Here is a 17,499-nt window from a genome sequence, read left to right as displayed (position 1 = left end):
AGTGTGAACAAATCTAATTGTCTTCTCCCTTTCTCAGGAGCAACTTTACATATAAAAACTTCTGCATAAGTGTCCAAAACTGAAAGTCTCTCTCTAATTTATGGATATCTCCCCTGCACTAATAAAAGAAGCTCAAAATTTCTACAGAAACCTTGAGGCACAATCATTTATCTTGCTAGGTTGTAAATGCTCCTCAAGTAAATAAAAACAGTTCGGGTCTAAAAACTAGCCCTTACAAAGTTTTTTTTAAAATAACACCATTGGTTGCAGAAACACTCACAAGTCATGGACCAAAATCCCCGCATTGTAGAAGAGGTCATTCAGCACACTGAGTCTGCACCAAGCCTCTGAAGAGCATCCCGCTTAGACCTAGACCCCACCCCATCCCTGTGACTCCACCCAACCTGCACATTCCTGGATACTATGAGGCAATTTAGCACGGCCATTCCACCTAACCTGTACATCTTCGGAGTGTGGAAGGAACTGGAACACCCACTGGAAACCCACACAGACACAGGAAAAATGTTTAAACTCCTTGCAGCCAGTCCACCAATCCTGGAATCGAACCTGGGACCCTGTTGCTGGGGAGGCACAATTGTTAGCTACTGAGCTACCGTGCTGGCCTACAAGTTGATTATTAATTCCTTATTAAAACCCACATGTCACTACTTCAAAACTCCAAAAAATCTAAACTACACAGAAATCATACTACAAATATATTTACAATTAAACAGCCTATATCAGCGAATGAACATCTTAAGCCTTAAGAGAAGAACTAGCAGGATGAGCATAAGGAGATTTGAGTAGTCTTTATTTCTAGTAAACTGTTTAAGTGATACTTTTAAAAAAGTGCATAATTGTATGCATGCTGCGAATAAGCTTCAATTCTGCTTGATAAAAAATGACTGTCACAACTGGAAAGATTAATGCACTGCAAAGTTTGCTGATTTATGGCAGCTGTCACAGCACTTTACTGCATTCACAGCATTCCCAGCTATGCACTGATGCATGACTATTCGCAGGTCAAAATGCTAAAAACAGCACAAAAGAAATACTGCACAGGTGCAAGCAAGACCAGGTTGTCTGTCAGAGATATAGAAAGCTTAGAATAATATTTAAGTAACCTGTGACAATGTAAGGCAAGAAGCCAAATAATTAACTCCACGTGCCAGGGTAATCCATATATTTCTATGTTGGACAATTGTTTGCAACTGTGTGATTGTACACACTAAGCTCATTGAAGCAATGAATTTATCCATTAATCATAAATGAGCAGTTAGTTTCATTATTAGGTGGAATCTTTTGGAGGAGGTGGAGGCCTCAGCTAGTGGCCGTGTTGTGCCGTGAGAGCCCAGTGCTCATTGTCGGAGAAAGCCCACTGGCTCCTGCGCCAAACAAGCACCTCACAGGACAGTGACACAGCTTCTCGGAATCGAGAACCTTGGGAGCAGATATCCCTCCTTCTGAAAGCTACCAGCCAGTTGTAGCTCTGTTAAACGTCAGAACCCCTGGGGAGTCAGTGACAGCTGCCAGTATGGCACCCACCCAGGGCCTTGGACTATTGCTAGAACCCTGACTAGGCATGAATACTGTTGAGAGATGGATCATGGTGGACGTATGCAGAGGGACTTCTGCAGAAGGGAAAGGGACTGGTTGTCAGTGTGAGCATTAGCCCTCCCTGCCCTGCCTCCTTCTATATGCAGGATCCCTCATTCAGTCACTGAGTACCATGAACAAGGTATCCCCACTGGAGCCCATAAGCAAACTGCGAGGGCCTGCTTGTTGTGCCTCCTGTTAATCACTTAATGGCCTTACCTCGAGGTAGAGATCTGCCACCCACCCACATTAAATGCAGTCTGCCATTAACCTTGCCTTAGAGGAGGGCATAAGTTTCTGCCCTTCATTGAAGTCTGTGAATTCTAACTGAATGATGATAATATATTTTATTAGGTTGTTGTTGATTCATACACAACATCATATTTTCAAAGGTTAACAGAGTGAATAGCATTCTTGCTGTTTTGATCATAAACCTGCCTGGATGTTAATTTCTGTTTCTTCTCATTTGTGGCGACATCTGTTCTCTGCCTACCTCTGTTCATGGGTGTTCAAGTATAGACTCAGTTGGGGTCTGCAGATACACAGTTATCACCATGTTTCCAAATATCATTCTGCATACCGTGTTAGGATTTTGTGGTCATTGAATAGAATAGTCTCATTCATGAATGGTAAAACTGGAATATGTGAAACATTTCACAGCATCTGATATTTTTATACGCTATATATTGCATGAAATATAATTAGATGTTTGAAGTGGATTTTGAAACAACATCTTAAAATGAATTAGAAGATGTACTTCAGTGTTGTATGCCTGGAACTGTGCCACTGTTTAGCTCCATACGTTAATTACATTGTGGGGAACGGGTGAAAATCAAATTGCCATTCTGATTATTGCTATGGAGCAGATACATTGCAAACAAATCCATTTATCCTATGTCATTCCATTGTATTATATATATTTATAGACAAGAAGTCTGAGTGTGCAGAATAGCCATTACCACATTCCTGTACTGGAGTGGGACCTGGATTGTATATCAGAGATACAGAATACTAAAAACATTCCACCAGTAATCCTCCAACATGTTCTTTGGATTCACTGGGAGGACTGATGTCTTTTTTGAAGCTATGTCTACATGCATTCAAACAAAGGACCTTCAAAGCCAACTAGATTAGTTTGGACGCTGTGACTGGATGGCCATTAAGCATCTCTTGCACTAGGTCCTGTTTTCATTCAATTCTCAAATGGCCAGCATCCAGAGGGAGACAAATAAAATGCTACAGAGACCCTCTGAAGCTCTCCATGAAATGTGACTGTGAGGACCGAGCTTCTCATTGTTCAAAATGGCAATAACTTGTTCATTAAGCTGCAGAAAGCAAAACAAAAGGAAGGAAATCCTGCACTTTTTGTGCTGCTTTAACTGATTGTATTATCCTGCCCCAAGTGCTCGAAGATCTCCAGGTTGGGAATCTACTTGTTCAGTAACATAATGATTCACAACAGAGACTCATGACCCTCAGTAAGCTTAACTGTGAATTAGGGAACAGTTGATAAGTTAAGGGATCTACTTGTGCAAATTCAGTAAAAATGGAATATAGAGACAGATAAATTATTTGCATGGTGGAGCAAGTACTTTATCGTTACTTACCTTGGGTGTCATGAATAAAGAACATGCTTTATTTTCCCAGATGTCCTAGTAGTTTACCACTGACACTTCCTTTTATCTGAAGCCTGGAGATACAAGTATTTTGGGCCATGCTTCAGTGAAGGCAAGCTTCTAGAGAATTATTCAGGGTAGAGTTAGTAGGCATGTGGAAAAAGGTGGTTTGATTAGTCAGCATGGATTTCTAAATTGGAATTCATGTTTAACTAACTTGCTGCAGTTTTTTTCTGAAGAGGTAACAGAAAGGTTTGATGAGAACAGCACTGTTGATGTGGTGTAAGCATACTTTCAGACAGTGTTTGATACAGTGCCACACATAGACTTATGAGGAACATTTTAGTTGTGAACTAAAAAGGTCAGTAGTGACATGCATACAAAATTAAATGAGGGAGAGGAGACAGAGAATATTGGTCAATGGATAATTTTCAGGCTAGAGGATGGTTTGGACTGGAGGTTTGCAGGAGTCGGTAATAGAACTCTGGTTTTCCTAATATATGCAGTTGTTCATTAACGCGCCGAGCTGCTTGTTCTGTGGTGTGCGGATGTTTCATTACCCTTCCAGGCAACATCATCGATGTGACCTCTACTCGAAGCTTTGATGTTCTGCTTCCTTCTGGATTTATATAATCTTCTGGTGTGATGGTCTTTTCACTTGCGGTTCTGTTTTGGCGTTGGTTTGTATCTGAGATCTATTTCTTATGTGTTTGCTCATGGAGTCCAGTGATGAGAACTAGGCTACCAGAAATTCCTTTGCATGTCTGGTGTTCACGTGTTCACTTGACCCAGTTTAGTCACTTTGACCCAGTCAAACTGATGGCCCTCATTGTGTAGGTGTATTGAGACAAGTGGATATTGGTCATGTCTTTTTACTGCCAGCTGGTGTTCATGTATCCTGGTTATAAGTTTCCTCCCTGTTTGTCCAATGTAATGTTTATTGCATTCGCTGCATGGTATTCTGTATATCACTTTGGTCTTGTTTACTATTGGTATGGGGTCTTTAGTCATTGATAACATTTGGTGCAGTGTTACTGTAGGTTTGTGTGCAATCATGATTTTATGCAGCCTTAGGAGTCTGGTATTCATTTCTAATATATCTTTGATGTAAAATAGCATTGCTAGTGTCTTCTGTTGTACTGTGTCCTCTGACTGTCATTTGTTCTGTAGGCATCTGCAGACAAAACTTCTTGGGTATCCGTTGTTGGTGAAACCTTTGTGTAGGTGTTTCTGTTCATTCTCTGGAGTTCGGGAGTGTTTCAGTGTGATGTGGCTCATTTAAGTCATGTCTTGAAGCAGCTCTGTTTGTGTACGGTGGGGTGGTTGCTATTGATGTTGAGGATTTGGCCCATGTGAGTAGCCATCCTCTTTACTCAGGTGCGGAATTCGCCGCTAGTCAATCTCTCTACCGTTAAGTCTAAGAACGGGAGCTGTTGGTTGTTTTCTTCCACTCTAGTGAAATTTATGTTCACGAGGATATTGTTGATACATTGATAGTTTCTTCTACTTCTGTGTATTTGATTATTATTGATGTGCCGTCCACATATCTTACCCACAGCTTCCATTGGATTATAGGAAGGACTGTGTGATCCAATCGCTGCATCACTGCTTCCGCGATGATACCTGATATGGGTGATCTCATCGGTCTGCAGTTGATCTGTCTGTATATCTGTCCTTTGAAAGTGAAGTGCGTTGTGAGGCATAAATCTAGCAGTTTCAGTAAGCTGTCCTGCTGATGTTGCTGGTGTTCCTGGTCCATCTAGTAGCGTGGCTAGTGTCTCTCTGGCTGACAGTATTGTCAATGGATGTAAATAGTTCTGTGACTTCGAAGGAGATCATGATTTCATTCTGTTTGATTTTTGTGCCCTTGAGCTGTGTGAGAAATTCTTGGGTCAAATCGATTGAGTGTGGGGATCTGCTAATCAGCTGCTTGAGTCTCCGTTGTAATTCTCTCGCTAGCTTGTGTGTAAGTCTGCCCAGTAAGAAGATTATTGGTCTGAGTGGTATTCCAGGTTTATGTAACTTGGGAGTGCATACAAGCAGGGTGTGTCTGAGCCATTTGGTTTCATTCTGATGTAGTCGGTGTTAGTGAGCTCTCCTGCATGTTTAAATATTTTGAATGTCTGGGCTATCCTGTTCCCTCGCTGTGGTGTGAGGTCTGATGCTACAAATTTTCGCTAAGACCGTTCCTAATATTTATTAATGAGCTAGATCTTGGTGTGCAGGGAACAATTCAAAGTTTGTAGAAGACATAAACTTGGAAGAATTGTAAGCTGCAAAGAGAACAATGGGACAACTCCAGAAGGACATGGACAAGTTGGTAGAGTGGGCAGATAGACGGCAGATTTGGTTCAATGCAGAGAAGTGTGAGGTGAAGCAGCTTGGTCAGAAGCACATTGAAAGACAATATAAAATAGTTCATATAGCTGTAAGGGGGTACAGGAGCAGAGGTACTTGACTGTATATGTACACAGATCATTGAAAGTGGGAGAACAGGTAGAGAGAGCAGTACATAAAGCATATAGTATTCTTGGCTATAGTATTAATAGGGGCATAGAGAACAAGAGCAGGGAGTTAATGTTGAACTTATATAGTACGCTTGTTAGACCGCAGCTGGAGTATTGTGTACAGTTCTGAGCAGATCATTATAGGAATGATGTGAACACATTTGAGAAAATGCATAAACAATTTATAAGAATGGTTCCAGAGATGAGGAACTTCAGATATGGAAATGATTGAAGAAGTTGGAGCTGCTCTGCTTTTGAGGGAAGAAGGCTCAGAGGAGATCTGATAGAGGTTTTCAACATCGTGAGTGGACTGGACAGATTAGATAGGGAGAAACTATTCCCACTCATAAAAGGAACAAAAACATGATGATGTAAATTTAAAGTAGTCTGCAAATGAAGCAAACATGAAATGGGGGAAAACATGTCCATTCATTGAGTAGAGATAATGAGAACTGCAGATGCTGGAGAATCCGAGATAACAAAGCGTGGAGCTGGATGAACACAGCAGGCCAAGCAGCATCTTAGGAGCACAAAAGCTGATGTTTCGGGCCTAGGCCCTTCATCAGGAGTGCACTGTCTGAATGTGGTGGAGGCAACTTCAATTGAGGCATTCAAGAGGATTTTGGATGATTATTTGGATAAAGATAATATTCAAAGAAGGGGGAACAAAACAGGATTTTGGCACTCAATAATAATGCTCATTTGAAGAACAGTTGCAGGCATGATGGGCTGAATGACCTCCTTCTGTGCTGTAACATTAACGTGATTCTGTGGTAAGCAAATTTTCAAATTTTAAGGAGCTAGAACTGCTGCCAGCCTGAAAAACCAAACATTATAAATGACCTTACAGCAATAAATAAGGTCAAAATTCAATTTAGGTGGGCTTATGACTTAAATAAAAGGAATATTTCATTAGGTTTCAACCAAGTGACTCCATTGCATCAGAAGCTGCTGGATAAGTTTCCCACCACCTTTTGTTGTTATTCATTCATTCCTTATGTGCACATTTACGGTTTCTTCTCTGAGAATAGAAGAAATCTTGCCCCATAAATCCTTTAAAGATTTAATTCTGAAAACCTATTGTTTTGCACGAAATACTGGAGTTGGCAGTACGAAATGGCAATTACCAGGTAACACAGAATACACATTCTAAAATACAACAAAACTGTACACGAGGGCTGAGATATTTTTCTAAGATAAATCCAGTGATGTTGGCACATCTATTCTTTTCTTGTTTACTTTTTCCACTCTTATTGAACAGTGGGAGATTATTTTTGTTGGCTTTGCACTTTTGATTAATTTGTATTCAGGAGAGTCAGTGTCCGTAATAAACAATTTTCTTTGTCCTATTTAAACTAGATCAATTCAGTTTGGTTGTGGAGGGATCCTATTAAGATAAAGTGGCACAATTAGATTAATTTTCTAAGTCTCATTAAATGTTCATTAACAACGTCATTTACACAGATGTCCTGTAGTCAGACAGTCACCATTCTTTATTTAGAATTCATGGAGATTTAATAGTGTGGAAATAATAAACTATAGCAATGAAATGCATATTTATGAAAAAAAATAGCTGTTACAGAGTTAACATTGAGGGACATGCATGGCTGGGAGTATTCTGCAGAAGATTTATGAGTCTAAAAAGTGATTGATTTGGAATTTTTTTTATTTACCCTGTATGGAAATCTATTCATAGAAATGATTCAGTAAGAGAGAAAGAGTATTCAATGGTCCCTTAGTTGAGGATTTTACATTCTGTGATTTTGGGAAAGTGACATGATCAGTGCCATGACTAATTTCATATGAAAATTGCCAGAATAATGTATACATGGACTTTCTATAGTGCCTGTAAGACAGTCGGTGAAGGCAGAATTTAATTGATTGTCAAGTGTACTGAAGTACAGTGAAAAGCTTTGTTTACAAGGAGTACAGGCAGATCATAGTAAGCAAGGGTGTACAGATCAAAAAGACTTCGACAGACGCATACACATTACATTGCACAGCGTGTGCGCTAGGCAAGATCAACATTGGCAAAGTCAGCATTATTTGAGCCAAGAGAGTCCATTCATCAGTCTGATAACAGCTGGGAAGAAGCTGTTTCCGAACCTGCTCGTGTGTGTGGTCAGGCTTCTGTATTTTCTGCCTGATGGAAGAGGTTATAGGACGTCATTACCAGTGTGCGATGGGTCTTTGATGACGTTGGCAGCCTTTCTGCAGCAGTGAGCCATGTAAATGGAGTCCATTGATGGAAGGTTGGCTTCTGTGATGGTCTGGGCTGTGCACTCAACCTTCTGTAGTTTCTTACAGTTCTGGGCAGAACAGTTGCCATACCAGGCCGTTATGTACCTGGAGAGAATGCTTTCAATGCTGCATCTGAAGAGGTTGGTGAGGGACCTTATGGACGTGCCAAATTTCCTGAGCCACCTGAGGAAGCGTCATTCTTTAGATTTGAACAAGACCAATTTAGTTTGATCAACTTGTGGAAATTGCTAAACTTGTAATGTAACCTGGTGAAATATGTCCCTAGTCTGGGAAATAATTAAATAAAAGTGTGCTGTACACACAAAATATTTGCAAACTTGCACAATTAGGCCACAGTTTTCATCATTGTAGTGGTATTGCCAGATTAACAAACCCTAAGTCAATCGCACCCCTCAAACCCAGCATCTCTGTTTAATGTGGAAGGATTGAGGACGGTCCATTAGTCATTCATGTACAGCCCTCAGAGGCAGCTATCCATTTAATGACAGGCTGTCTCTACAGAAATCGGACTCTGGGACCCGTCTTGCCTGGAAGTTAGTGTACAGATTAGACTAGGTAACAGTAGGTCAGTTCTCAGTGCATGACCCTTTGAGTAGTCAGGAAAACTCTTCTGGAGAGCTTGGATGCCCGTATAAATATTTTCCCAGGATACCTTGGGGGTGGGGGTCACAGGTCTTTTGGGGGTGCGTCAGCTGTCCTTTGGGTTGGGAATTGGCGATCATTTGGGGAGATGTCAGGTGCCTTTTGGGACAGCTAGCTATGGAGAAGGTTGTGTGAAAGGCACATAAAACTTTGGAACTGTCCAACTTGCAAGATCCATGAAGAAATACCTAAGAGCATCAGCAATTGGAAGAACTATCACCTGTCAAAAAATGTCAAAATATGTTTTTATTAATGAGAATGCTTTTCTCAATAAAGTGTAGTTTGGAAAATCGAACTATTAAGTAATAGAACTATATATTTCTTCTCCACTGTGCCTGGTTCTTGAGTTTACAGCGTGGGTGAATGGGGAAAGAGGTGTGTGGCGATAGAAGGCACTAAGTTTGCACTGGGACATTGGTGCCATAGGGAACTATAGCAGATATGAGGGAATGTGGGGATAGCTAGAGGGCATTAGGTTGCATGGGATGGCATGGGGAGTGTGGAGAGTGTGTACAAGAGGTGACAATTGGAATTGTTTATATTTCTAACCTTTGGAGACACAAGGTACTCCTTTTGATCTGGACCTTTCAGACCATAAGACATGGGAGCAGACAGGGGCCATTGGGCCTATCAAACCTGCTCTACAATCCTGTGCAATCGTGCTGATCTGATCATTGTCAACTCGAATTTCCTGCTTTATCCCCAAATCCCCGGATTCCCTTAATGATTAGAAATCTGTCTATCTCAGCCTGGAATCAACTTAATGACCCCTGTGGTAAAGAATTCCACAGATTCGCCACCCTCTGAGAGAACAAAAATCCTCACCTGTCTCTTAAATGGACACTTCTGGTGGAAGTAAGGCACTCTTTGCAGTCGTGAACCATAAAACCATAGAAATAGTACAGCACAGAAGGCGGCCGATCGGTCCACCTTGTCTATGCTGACCCAAAGACACCCAGATACCCATTGTAATCCCACCTTCCTGCACATAGCCGTGTGCACTTAAGGTGCAGATCCAGGTATGTTTTTGAATATTTACAGGCCACAGGTCTTTTGGGGGTGAAGTTTTTCCTCACTTCCCCTGTAATCCCTCTGCCACTTACATTGAATCTATGACCACTTTTTTTTTAAACTTTCTGCAACAGAAACAGGTTACTCTGCCTGTTCTATCTCTACCCTTCACGATTTTGTATACCTCAATCATGTCGCCCCCTCAAACTTCCCTGTTCCAAGGAAAGCAACCCCAATCTCTCCAATTTCTCCTTGGAACTACAATTGCCTAGCCCTGAAAAAGCCTGCTTGCATGTAAAATGTCCACACAATAAGTCCAAACCTATTAGAACCTGCCAAGTTTTGTCAAGGAACAATTAAAACAAAATGTGGAATTGAAATAAATGGTGCCCGGTATTTTGGAGTGCCTGTTCACATACCCATGTAGAATTTGCACTGCATTACTGATTTCTCAATCCGTTGAGTGGAAACATTTGTTGATGTAAAGGACGAAGCACAAATGAAATGAAATACTTAAAGGATTAGACGAACAGTTTGAATGAATTGGATTTTTTTGTCTCTGTAAGTCTATTTTTCCAATAGTGCCAAGACCAGTAGACTGATAATTTTATTTTGAGTTATTTCCATGCTGGACTATAGTTGCTTTGACATGGAGAGGGAAGTGCAAAGGGTGGTGTCTCAGGGATATGAGTTAGCGCTAAGCAAGCACAGAAACTGTCAAGGATGAGTGGACGCATGAGGGAGCCATGGGACATAAATATATTGGTATGGGGGTGTTAAGGTCCTTGGTGATGGGTCAATGGATAGAGGAGAGAGATATAAGGGGTTATGAGAGGTGCATTCAGAATTATAGATTATCGTAGGAGATATGAAGGGTAATGGAGGTGGGTGCAATTGTGTAGTATCAGTTGGCATGGATGGGACACAGAGAGTGTAGTGTGCAGGAGGGATTAATTATGATTTAATCTTTACTTTAAAATTTTGAATGCAGTGCTGTGGTTTCCAGTCAGGCTTTCTGCCCAGCCCAGCCTGAATTTGCAACTGCTAGAAGTATTTGTTTGTGTCCTTCTTCAGCAGCTCCATTACAGCAGCAAAAAAAGGCAACTGCTACTGCTCCTCCTAACAATAGTAATAATACAGAATATTGCAGTCTGAAGCACGTGTATAAGTCATTAAAGCATTTGTTTCTATTGAATTATTGAAAAGCTTGGCTCTGGAAATATTTTGTATTTTGCAAAAAGAATGACCGTCAGCAACTTTCCCAGTATTGAGGACTATTTTTCATTTTGATATCACAATAACATACATTTTGTACTTGGACTGATTTTGAATGGAAGTGTCTATTTACATGCTCAAAGATTTATGCTTGTTTGGTGATGCTTTGTAGTTCAGAGTATGGTACCTGAAAACTTGATGTAAGACCAATGTATCTTTGAAAATTCATTGTCATCAAGGTCCATAGATACAAAATTAGCAAGTAGGGGTAATATGAATTGTCAAGTGAAAAGGTACATTAACACAATGGGCATCTTTGAATCAGTTAATGATGTATGACTACTACTGTGTTATAGGATTATGCAAAGAAACAGGGCATTCGGTCCATCAGCTCTAATGATGGATGAAGGAAAAAGGAATGCATTAATATAGAAAATGCTAACGGTGTCTGACTAGGCCATGTGGCTTTTTTTTATGACTTCTGAATACTTGTATGGCATTGCTAAAAGCAATATAATATGATTTATAAATGTGGTGTGCTACTTTGTCCAGAAATTAAATGATATAGTAAATTATGAAAACATATAGTAGCTGATTACTGCTTTCAACCCTTTTGAAATTGTGTTTGTACATGTGTATATGTTAAAACATCAGCTTAAACAGACAACTCTTAAGTTTTCATTATATTGCAATAAATGTCAATGCATATAAATTGGGATGATCAGTAGGGATATATGTTTTGCAACTCATTTTGTTTTGGTTTCTTCTGCTTCATGTTAAGCTTATTACTATAGTTGCTGTGAACACAATCGAGTGTGCAAAATAGTTTTATTTGGACCATTTGGTAATTTTCAGTGCTTTTGTTCATAAATTTCCATGCTTCATCATATTTGGAAAGTTCAACATACCCTCGCCTAATGTTAACAAAGAGACATTATGTGTAAGTCTCAACAATATAAGAAATCTACGTTTCTATTTGCTCTCCACTTTAATGTAAGTCATCTCATTGGGAATAAAGCTATAGTGTGGAAAGCTCGATGTGGAAAGTCTTCTTGGGGCCTGTGATGGGGGTGAGGGGGAACGTGTAAGGGCAGGTGTGGCTGGGAAGAGTGCTGTGTGTGGTGGGGCTGGAGCAGGGTGTGGAGTAGACAAGGGAATCATGGAGAGAGTGGTCCCTGCGGAAGGATGATGCGTTGGCCAAAACAGAATCCCCCTCGTCCTCATGTACCACCCCACCAACCTCCGGATCCAACGCATTATCCTTTGACACTTCTGTCATCTGAAATCTGACCCCACCACCAAAGACATTTTTCCCTCCTCACCCTTATCTGCCTTCCGGAGGGACCATTCTCTCTGTGACTTCCTTGTCTGCTCCGCACTCCCCTCCAGCCCCACCACACCTGACACTTTTCCCTGCAACCGCAGGAAGTGCTACACCTCCCCCCCCTCACCCTCATCCCAGGCCCCAAGAAGACTTTCCACATCAAGCAGATGTTCACCTGCACATCTGCTAATGTGGTATACTGCATCCACTGTTCCCGTTGTGGCCTCTACATCAGGGAAACCAAGTGGAGGCTCGGGGACTGCTTTGCAGAACACCTACGCTCTGTTCGCACTAAACAACTGCACTTCTCAATCGCGAAGCATTTCAACTCCCCTCCCATTCCTCAGACAACATGTCCATGCTGGGCCTCCTGCAGTGTCACAATGAAGCCACCTGAAGGCTGCAGGAACAGCAACTCATATTCCGCTTGGGAACCCTGCAGCCCAAAGGTATGAATGTAGATTTCACAAGCTTCAAAATCTCCCCTTCCCCTACTGGATCCCAAAACCAGCCCAGCTCATCCCCACCTCCCCAACCTGTCCTTCCTCGCACCTCTCCCCTCCTCCTGCCTCAAGCCCCACCCTCATCTCCTACCTACTAATCTCATCCTGCTCCCTTGACCTGTCCGTCTTCCCTGGAATGATCTATTTCCTCCCTACCTCCCCACCAACACTCACCTTTACTGGCTCCATCCCTGCTTCTTTGACCGGTCCGCCTCCTCTTCACCTATCTTCTCCTCTATCCATCTTCTATTCACCTCACCCTTTCTCCCTATTTATTTCAGAACTCCCTTCCCCTCCCCTATTTCTTAAGAAGGGTCTACGCCCGAAATGTCAGCCTTCCTGCTCCTCTGATGCTGCCTGGCCTGCTGTGTTCATCCAGCTCTACACCTTGTTATTACGGAATAGTTGTTACAGGTACACAGAAGGTGCACAGTAAGATCAACAGCACCATATGAGAGGTCCGTTTTTAAGTCTAATAACAGCAGGGTAGAAGCAGCAGGCAGTGTAGACAGAGTCAGTGGTAGGAATGGAAGTCAGTGGTTTTCATGATGGACTGGGCTGCATTCACAACTCTGTAATTTCCTTCAGTCTTGGGCAGAGCAGTTGCCACATGACTCTCATAATCCTGTCAGAAGAAATTAAACTCTGAGCCAAGTCCTGTGCATCATGGAGAAGGTAGGAGATGCCTCCCTTCACAGTGGAGATGCTCAGGTTGGGAGTGCAGGGTGTTGGCTCGCTATCCATACCTCTATACTGCACTAATGCAAATTTGGGTATTTGGAATCAGGCCGAGGATGCCACAATTGGATGCTGCCTACCATTTCCAAATGCTTGCTGTGTCAAAATGAGCCCCTTGTCACTATTGCAGTACATTGAAATGTGGCACCGTTTTACATAACGAGGCCTCACAGTCAGCGAATAGGTAAGTGTAGTTTTTGAACTGTTGGTTGAAGGATACATTTTTGCTCGCACACCAGGATTAACATCCTTATTCTTCAGAATAGTGCCATGTATTTTTTGAAATTCACTTTGATGTTAATAATAAGCGTATGTTATCAAGATGGAACAATTAAGAAAAGCTAACCGTAAAAACGTTGTAGACTATGAGTGGCTGAATAGAAGTTAGTGCAGAAGAGAAATGTTCAACAGTCATTGCCATAAATCATTTTGTTTACTCCTTGGTTTAATTTGTATTATTTCAGGAAATGTTCACTTACCTTTCTACTGAATTAAAGAAGTTGGCCGAAGCTCATGGTGAAAGGCTTCTGGAGACTTCACACAACCCTATATCTTTAGGTAAAATTGATTTTTCTCTTTCTTTGAAACAGAGGGAATTTTTGTGTACTTTTCACTGAACTCTGTTAATTCAAAACATTTTTTGAAACATTTTTAAAAAAAGTCATTGTGCAATTTAATAAAATTAATGTGTGTAATCACAGGAGATGGGGGAGATACAAAACAAGTGTTTTGCATCTGTGTTTACTGTGGAGAAGGATATGGAAGATAGAGGATGCAGGGAAATAAATAGCAACATCTTGAAAAATGCCCTTATTACTGAGAAGGAGGCGCTGAACATCTTAAAACACCCAGAGATGGATAAATTCCTGGGTGTCCCTCAAACTCTGTGGAAAGCTAGAGAAATGATTGCTGGGTCCCTTGCTGAGATATTTGTATCATCGATAGCCACAGATGAGGTGCTGGCTAATGTGGTGCCACTATTTAAGAAAGGTGGTAGGGAAAAACCAGGGAACTATAGACCGGTGACCCTGACATCGGTGATTGGCAAATTGTTGGAGAGAATCGTGAGGGACAGCATTTACATGTATTTGGAAAGGCAAGGACTGATTAGGGATAGTTAACATGGCTTTGTGCATTGGAAATTGTGTCTCAATGACTTGATTGAGTTTTTTGGAGAAATATCAAAGAGGATTGATGAGGGCAGAGTGGTTGATGTGATCCATATGGACTTCAGTAAGGTGTTGGACAAGATTCCTGGTTAGCAAGGTTAGATCACATGGGGTAGAGGAGAACTAGCTATTTGGATACAGAACTGGATAGAAGGAAGAAGACAGAGGGTGGTGGTGGAGGGTTGCTTTTCAGACTGGAGGCCTGTGATCAGCGGTGTGCCGCTTGAGTCGGTGCTGGGTCCACTTCTTTTTGTCATTTATATGAATGATTTGGATGTGAACAGAGGAGTTTGAGTTATCAATTTGCAGATGATGCTAAAATTGGAGGTGTAGTGGACAGTGAAGAAAGTTTCCTCAGAGTACAATGGGATCTTGATCAGATGGGCCGAAAGGCCAAGGAGGAGCAGATGGAGTTTAATTTAGATAAATATGAGGTGTTGCGTTTTGGAAAGGCAATTCAGGGCAGGACTTGTACACTTGATGGTAAGGCCCAGGAGAGTGTTACTGAACGAAGAGACGTTGGAGTACAGGTTCATAGTACCTTGAAAGTGGAATTGCAGGTAGATACTTGCTTTTGTTGGTCAGTGCACTGAGTATAGGAGTTGGGAGGTCATGTTGTGGCAGTACAGGACATTGAATCAGCAACTTTTGGAGTATAGCGTGCATTCTGGTCTCCCTACTGTAAGAATGATGATGTGCAACTAGAAAGAGTTCAGAAAAAATTTACAAGAATATTGCCAGGGTTGGAGGTTTTCAGCTATAGGGAGAGGCTGAATAGGATGAGGCTATTTGCCGTGGAGTGTTAGAGGCTGAGGATGACCTCAAAGAGGTTTGTAATATCATGAAGGGCATGGATAGAGTAAATAGGCAAGGCCTTTTCCCCAGGGTAGGGGAGTCCAAAACTAGAGGGCATAGTCTTAATGTGAGAGGGAATGACGTAACAGGGACCTAAGGGGCAACTTTTTCACACAGAGCGAGATACATGTATGGAATGAGCTGCCAGAGGAAGTGATGGAGGCTGGTACAGTTAAAATATTTAAAAGGTATCTGGATGGGTATATGAATAGGAAGAGTTTAGAGGGAAATGGGCCATGTGCTGGCAAATCAGATGAGATTTATACAGAATACCTGGTCAGCATGGACGAGTTGAACTAAAGGGTCTGATTCCATGCTGTATTCTCTATGGCTCTAAATATGGCTGCCCAGGAAGCCCTATTTTGCATAACCTCAATTAAAGTTAACAAATAATTTCAAGTCTATTTCTTGTGTTCTAGCTCTGATGAGAGCAAAATGAAAACCTTCAACTTCTAGTCTCCCTCTATCACTGTTTATGTTTAGTTCCACCAAGCATTTACTGTGGTCATTTAGACTAAGAAGCTTTGATTTAAGAGGTATCAAGCATTTGCAAAGCCAACCTAGGCGTACAGACAAATCAAGTGACAGAATTTTTTGCATAAATTAAGATTTTGAGCCACTATTGGTACAATTTACCAACGTTTTGTTTGGGGGTGGTGTGAGTAGGTAGTCCTTCAGTATCCATTATTATTGAGAAAGTGTTTGACAGAATTTTATGAAAAGCTTTTACTGGAACAAAACAAAAGTATGATGATTCTGGAAATGTAAACTAAAAGCAAGGAATACAGGTGAATATGCAGCAGATCAGCCAATCATCTGTATAGAGATGAGCAGAAACAGTGTTTCAGTTCGATAATGTTTCATTCAGCAGAATTAGTGTGATTGGAGCATTGTTTGGTAGTAACTATTGTTTTAGCACTAGAGGTCACTGTAACACAACATTGAACATTTTCAGCGATCATAGGAACTGCAGATGCAGGAGCATCTGCGATAACAAGGTGTGGAGCTGGATGAACACAGCAGGCCAAGCAGCATCAGAGGAGCAGGAAGGCTGACGTCTCCTCTGATGCTGCTTGGCCTGCTGTGTTCATCCGGCTCTACACCTTGTTATCATTGAGCATTTTCACACAGTTTGCTCAGAGCCTTGATTATAAAAAGCAAGACCTGAAATAATACAGCTCTGGACTGCCGGATGGGCTAGAAATCTAGTTCCAGAAGTCTGATTCAGAACTTGCTTTATTCTGTCATTAACCTTCATTTGTTTATTTGTCACAATTCTTACAAAGCATTTACAAGTGTACGATCCATTTGAAAGATCTAAGTAGAATCATAGAATCTTGACAGTGCATATAGAAGCTATTTGACCCATCAAGTCTGAATGGACCCTCTGAACATCATTCCACCCTGTTGATGTAACCCTGCATTTATCATGGCTAATCCACCCAGCCTGCATGCCATGGGGCAATTTAGCAGGCCTGTGCACCTAACCTTATGGGCACAGGGAGAATGTGCAGACTCCACACACAGTCGCTGAAGGCTGGAATTGAACCCAGGAACCTGGCAGTATGAGGGAGCAGCACTAACTGCTGGTAATGGTTATTAGGTAATAGCTATGAATGTTGCCTGAGCCCTAAGATTGCATCTGTACCTCAAATCAGTTAAGTACTCGCAGTGAAAAATATAAAATTTACAAATATGTTTTGAACTTAGTTGTTCATAATATTATGATACAGGTCAGTTGTTCAAAATAAAGACTTAAATTCTCAAATTACTGTTTTTGTATGTTAAAGTAAGACCAATGTAAAGCGACAAAGTGCTATTACAAATCAAAACAGCAAGTGCAGGAGCAAATTAGCAGATCTGGGGACATCTGTGGAGAGAGGAACAATGAATCTTTTGAGTCTAATTTGACTCTTCTCTGGAACTTGAAATGTTAACTCTTTTCTTGTCTCAATTTATGCAGCCAGAACTGCTGCGTTTCTTCAGGACATTCTGTTCTTCCTTTAGATCTCCAGCATTTTTGGTATTTTGATGTTATGTTAGGAAAATGCTTTTACTGAA

General features: G+C 41.3%; 1 protein-coding gene across 2 annotated transcripts in view; it reads left to right on the top strand.

Moving 5' to 3' along the window:
• Positions 1 to 17,499, top strand: part of sepsecs (Sep (O-phosphoserine) tRNA:Sec (selenocysteine) tRNA synthase) — an 80,461-nt gene that overhangs the window by 56,924 nt on the left and 6,038 nt on the right. For both annotated transcript variants that reach the window (XM_048542685.2, XM_048542693.2), the window contains one exon: positions 13,879 to 13,972. In XM_048542685.2, coding sequence (XP_048398642.1) covers positions 13,879 to 13,972 — 94 coding nt within the window. The remainder of the gene's footprint in view (positions 1 to 13,878; positions 13,973 to 17,499) is intronic.

The sequence above is a fragment of the Stegostoma tigrinum genome, chromosome 1 (genome assembly GCF_030684315.1).
Source record: "Stegostoma tigrinum isolate sSteTig4 chromosome 1, sSteTig4.hap1, whole genome shotgun sequence".
In the NCBI taxonomy this organism is placed as follows: Eukaryota; Metazoa; Chordata; class Chondrichthyes; order Orectolobiformes; family Stegostomatidae; genus Stegostoma; species Stegostoma tigrinum.
The sequence above is the reverse complement of the archived record's forward strand: the minus strand, read 5'-3'. Positions and strand labels throughout refer to the sequence as shown.